Source organism: Struthio camelus, chromosome W (assembly GCF_040807025.1).
Source record: "Struthio camelus isolate bStrCam1 chromosome W, bStrCam1.hap1, whole genome shotgun sequence".
Lineage (NCBI taxonomy): Eukaryota > Metazoa > Chordata > Aves > Struthioniformes > Struthionidae > Struthio > Struthio camelus.
Genome location: NC_090981.1, coordinates 5,450,387 through 5,456,386, shown reverse-complemented (window position 1 = coordinate 5,456,386; position 6,000 = coordinate 5,450,387). Strand labels below are relative to the sequence as shown.

The 6,000-nt window shown below is 40.2% G+C and overlaps 1 protein-coding gene across 1 annotated transcript in view; it reads right to left on the bottom strand.

Moving 5' to 3' along the window:
- LOC104151133 (proprotein convertase subtilisin/kexin type 5) overlaps nucleotides 1–6,000 on the bottom strand; it is a 267,125-nt gene continuing 261,125 nt past the window's right edge. The window contains 8 exon segments of the mRNA XM_068925372.1: nucleotides 1–224; nucleotides 227–339; nucleotides 341–353; nucleotides 1,160–1,238; nucleotides 1,241–1,348; nucleotides 2,900–2,946; nucleotides 2,949–3,002; nucleotides 4,803–5,053. Of these exon segments, the coding sequence (XP_068781473.1) occupies nucleotides 1–224; nucleotides 227–339; nucleotides 341–353; nucleotides 1,160–1,238; nucleotides 1,241–1,348; nucleotides 2,900–2,946; nucleotides 2,949–3,002; nucleotides 4,803–5,053 (889 nt within the window).

Genomic DNA, 6,000 nt, shown 5'->3' with positions numbered 1-6,000 from the left:
TTATCTAAATGAATAACTTTCATTGTCATATTTAAGCTCATCTTCCTTATCCTCCTCCAGAAGTCTGTATTTAAATTTATGATAGATTGTCCCATCCTGGCCTATATATACAGTGTCATCATCTTCATTATCTTGATCTCTGTACTCAATCACTTGATCTTTCTGATAGCTTGTACTCTCATGGGAGTTGCTCATGTAGGAAGGAAAGGCTTTGGAGTGATTGTTTTGGCTCATGATTTTCTCCAAATAAATATAATAGCTCCAATGATGAGGAGAAGCAAAATGCAGGTAGTAACGAAGAGAGTGGTTTTGTGGTTGCACTCAGATGGTAGTGATCCATAAGACACAATCATCTGACAACAGCAATTAAAAAAAATATATATATGAGGTCAGGTGGAGGTCTTTGTTTTAAGTGACCCAGCAGAACATTTAGGCCTGTTCACATCTTTAAATTTGTTGGACTAATTACCTTATTCTTCCAGTAGAACAGTTGTGCTCTTGTGGCTGTGATGGTATAAGGATGTAAGCAAGGAGAGAGTTGTCGGGATAGCTAAGTTTCTTTATTAGATTAGGAATAATCAGAAAGAAGCAGAAAAGCTAACAGGTGCACAAACACAACCTACTTCCTAAGTTCAGGCAAGAAACATAACATCCTCAGAAATATAAATATTTTTAACTCTCTGGCTTCTGGAAAGATTTGAAGACAGGTTGTGTGCCCTGAGCCTGTCTGTTTTTTTTTCCCCCAGTTGTATCAGTTTGGTCTAATAAAAACATTTCTTCTCTACACAAATCTTCTCTTGTGTAATATGCTGTAGCTACTTCAAAGTCAATGGGGTGGTTTTGACATGATGAGCTTAAAGCATGCGATTTAGATTGCTATCCATTGAAACAAGCATTTCCCAGTCAACGGGGTTATGAAATGCATGGCCATTTAAAACAAGAGTTGTGAGTGAGAGAAGGGGATGTCTTTTATATCTGTTGCAATTGCTGTTATTTGTGTAAAAGCCCTTCCTACTCTGGTGATGGAGCAGTAGAAATACACTGTGTGCATGCAGCTCAACAGCACGTTTTTCTTGTTTTCTGCTTTTCCTTTTTAAATGTCAGCCCAGTGACTCATAAGGCCCTTAAACACCAGTACCGCTCATCAACACGGTCCTACCTTGTGTTTCACTGCAGTCACAGCACTCTGGGCTGTCTGTCAGGTCAGAGTTGCTGCAGCAGGGCAGTCAGTGACCCTCTCTTTGAGGTAGAGTTGCATGTTGGCTGGACACATCGTGCAGTTGAGAGGCCCAGGCCCCTTACATTCAGTGCATGTGCTGTCACATCTCTCGCATTTGAGCTAGTCCTCCTTGAGATAGAACACAAGTAACGCACCTTTCATTTCCATTCCTTTGGACCTGACTGTTCTGCCCTGTCACTGTCTGGGTCCTCGTGTCTGAACACCATGGATGTCTATGGCAAAATTCATCGGGGAATGGGAAAACTAAAATTTGGTTCATACTGCATAGGTTCTCGGTGATCTTCTGGTAAGGAGAGTGAAAAAGCATTGCAGGAGAAGCTTAGTTTGCAATCTGACCTAGCTAGATAGCTAGCTAAAATTCATTCTGACTGTCAGCTCTTTGGCCAGAAGTCGTGTTTTTGTTTTGCCAGACCCCTATTAGCTGGTCTATGGCTCTTTGGCACTAATGATGGTAATGACAGTAAAGTAGCCTTGAAGAAGTAACTGAGGTGAGATAAGCAAGAGGAAATAGTCTGGGGGAGGGGGGAAAAATGAGAGAATAAATTCCATTTCGACCTTGGGAAGGAAGAGAAATAAGGAATAAAGCTGACTGGAAATTTTCTAGCGAAACAGACTTTTTATTAGATCATGTTGGTTCTGTTTCACAGAAACCACTTAGATTCAAGTATTCTTCTCAAATTCCAGGTAGATTTCTGGGAGCCTCTATGTACAAAGACTACTGGAGCTCATCGCTGTCACACGTGCCTCATAGAGTGCTCTGAGGTCGGGTAATTCAGGGCTTCCAGTGTCTGCAGTTCTTGGGTGGCCTACTGGGCAAAAGTTCCTTATTTTTTTGCCATGGGACCAGGACCCAAGATCCAGTGCAATAACCTTACTTGAAACTGGATGGATCTCTCAGAGCTGGTAGGCTTCTCTCCCTGAATCTGAGAGTATGGAAGAGATGAGGAGACCATACTGGGAGGTCTGGTTTCTCAGAGTCAAAGCTCTTGCAAAGAACTGTGGACTACTGTGGTCCCCAGCTCTTAGGCTGCCTTCTCAGGTTCACAGTTACGGAGCAGCCCTGCTACAGGGTTCCTCCAGGCCAGAGACTCCAGAGTATCTAGCATCTCAGACCAGCTGGCTTGGCTTGTTTCTTGAACAAACAGCTCTGGAAGGCAGTTGGAGTGGAAATCTGTAAACTGGGATGCCCAGACTTGTGGCACAGCCCCAAACCTGATTGTGGTCCTACTTTACAAATATGTAGCTCTGTTAACTTCAGCCTGTCTCTTCACTAGAGGTTTCTGCCAGCAGAACTCTTGATCAGAGAATGTGATGTGATTTCTTGCAAACAAAGCAGCAGAGATTTCTGGGGAAATCTCAGTTATACCAGAAGAAAAACTACTCTATTACTGGTATAGCTGATTTTGTTCACATGGTTTTGGTATGGCCCTTGGCATCGTTGTGTCTTTATATATACTGGTAGAGAAATCCTCCTACAGTCGACAGCCCCAGAAAGAGAAACAATGCTTTTTTTTCTGCCAAGAGAAGAACAAAAGTAGGAATATTTAAAGATAAGCAGCTTTGAAAACTTGGAGAGGAGCATTCTGTGTTCTTCCTTCTGTGTTCAGAAGTTAAAGTTCAGGATATAAATCACAGGAGAAAATGCCTACAAATTGGTGCCTCTTGTATTGGTGACTCGTGGACTCTGTATTTGCTTACAAGACAGAGTTGCACATTCCACCTAATAAGCTGTAGCTCCATTCCCTAGAAAGGCAAACAAAGCAACAATATTAGAACAGAAAAAATTGTCCTCTAATTTCCTTTCAGAAATACACTGATCACCAAAGAAAAGAGACATTTGTCATCATTGAGACTCAGCAATGAACTGTCTAGCATGAGGAGGTTGGTATTAAAAAGAGCTTGGGCCTCATCTTGAAATGTTATGTGCTCAGAAAGTATATTTCTTATGTGTTTTGAAATTCATGAAAAGCTGATTATGAACTACAAGGATTGTGTTGGACTTCTGTCTTTTTTTTTTCCTTCTTTTTTCTTAGTCTTGCAACTGGTTTGCCCCTGGCTTGGCCATTTGTACTGTGTCTATGCAGGGACTTTCAGAGGCATTCAGGAGAATCAATTAAATCAGTGCACTGAAGTAAAATCGTGGGAAACCTTGGCCAAATTCTCTCATATGCAAAGTCAATAGGTATGAGGCCTATTAGCTAACCCTTTTCAAACCACATTGAAATAACATACATTTATGTTAATTCGAAATATAAATTCTTCAGTTGCATAGGAAAAAATTGTTTCACTAGGTGCAAACAGAGCATCATGCGTGCTTTGTGTGTGAGAGCATTTTTGAAGACATGCTGCATGCAATTCTGCAGAACATTGAAGGAAACAATTTGTGCTACTTAATGTTAAAATGCATGTGTCCAATTTCCTGTCACTAGACATCTTCTGCCACTGTCTGAAAAGATGATGTTAACATTAGCAGTAGTTAAATGGGTGAAGTTAGCAACGTTCTATGATCCAGTGAATTCACTCTGATTTTTCAGAGCAATGCAGGGTTTGCCTCCCTGGTCACGTGAAACATGAGACACTGAACCACTTCTTGGCTTCTACATCAACAATGCAGATTCATTTCAGAACACCTACGGGTTTACTGTTTAGAAGGACTGGCTCATATTTCATTGTACTGCCCCTGTAATTAAGATAGAAAATCTGTCCTGTCATATTAATCCCAAATAAAATAAAAATCAATCATAGGAAGCAGTCTGTAAATTAAAATGACAATCTCTTTTTGCCCCAAATACAAGCCAAACTATTGCTGTCATTTATTATAAAGTCCTTGTGCAGTTATGTTTTAACAGTTCTTGAAGATGGCCTCACTCTAGGAGTTATTGCAACATAACAATATTTAAAATTCTAGAAATTAGCCATCTGCACTATCCAATATATCCACTATCCAAAAGAGGTTTTTTAGGTTATAATATAGTATAGTCTGAGCTGCAGAGTGGCACCTGCTAGCTATCATCTGATGCCATTCAGATAGAATAGGACACTGTATGGGTCCAAGGGGAATAATGCTGCCCAGTTCAGAATTGGATGCAGTATAATTTAGGGAAAAAAGACACAGAATGCATAAATGTGTCACAGAACAAAACAGATGGTCTCTCAAAGTTAACTTTGAAAAATATTTAACTATATTCAAAGCAGCAAACACCACTTTTTTTTTTTTTCCACCCTAAAGATGTTTTGTGGCCTTTGTTATTTTTGGTGTTGGTAGCTGTTGATTTTTCTACTCCTTCCTTTAGAGACTAAAGATGTGCAGTTGGATTTAGATTCCTTGGCTTTCACAGAGTACCACATGTAGTATGATAGTTCAAGGAGTGAGATATTATTCAGTGTTTGTGAGAGAAACGGAGTCCAGCCCTATTAGCATCAGAGCCCTGGTTTTAAAGTTGATGAGCATCTATGTGAGAAGCCTGGCTGACTTAAATAAACTTAATTACGTGGTCAGCCTGTCTTTACCTTCACTGGGTTCGTACTGATAATCACTCCCAGCCCTCCTCTTGTGCGGGTGCTTCTGCACTCTGTGATTGGAGGCAGCTCAGTAGGAATTGATATTCTTGTTTAACCTTGGTCATTTTGCACATGTTGTTGTCTTTGTTTTCGTAGTAATATTCAGGGCAAGAGCTAACGCATTCATTCTTGAAGTGCAACAGGTAAAAATACATATCACAGAAAAGGCAGTCTGTAGGTTGGGGTCCCATACACCCCTTGCAGCTCTTGTGGCATCTCTCACATGATCCAGTGGAGTTTTGTGCAAAGTATCTGAAACAGATCAGATAGTGTTGGCTTTGCAACTGCCTAATAACGACAGGAAAGGCCAAAACATTCTTCCTCCCGAGCTTTTACTGTGGTTACATGAATATACTTTTTGCATCTCAATGGAAGTAGAACAAATTTGCTTAGATTGCACTTGCCTGTTGGAATTCAGCTATAAAGCAAAACTTTCTAAAATAGAGGGTGAATTCAGGTACAAAGTAAGTAAATAAATAGCCAGGACTCAGAAAACCTAAACTCTGTTTTTGGCTCTGCCACAAACATCCTGTGAGATGTTGGGTAAGCATTTAATTCCTCACTACTTCTGATGCCCATCTGTCAGATGGGAATTCAGTAATTCCGTATTTCCTTACAGCCCGCAAACAGGCCTAGCCAAAGGACACCAAGAGAGAAACAGTTTGTTCATCTAAATTGTGCAGTCAGAGGAAAAAGAGGAATAGCTGCAGAGTGGTTGTATTGAGGTATAGTTGTTGCAGACTTTCAATTTAATAGGTTGATAACTGAGTCTAACAGCCAGTACGATTGTACTGTGTTGCAAAATGCAATGGACCTGAACTAGAAATCATAAGTCCACTTCCCAGATTTGAATTTGAGACATTCACAAGATGAAACTGAACTCACATTTTGAAATTAAATGGACTCTCATTAATGAAGTTGCTGCCTAAAATTATGAGTCATCAGTTAAGTAATGTTTTAATGGTTGATTTTATTATGATCCATTATAAATATTCACTCGATGTGAAGCAAAAGTAACTGCATTCAAACTTCAGGCTAGGCAGAGCCTGCAATGGTGCTTGAAGCAAGTTACGCTGCTTCCTGTGCTCAAGCTGACTAATTAAGGGATAACTTAGTATATTTACTCTGTTTCACGCTGTTCTGTATAAGCATAATCTTAAAGCATCCTTGGAGCTTTTAAGAATGGCCCCATCACATCA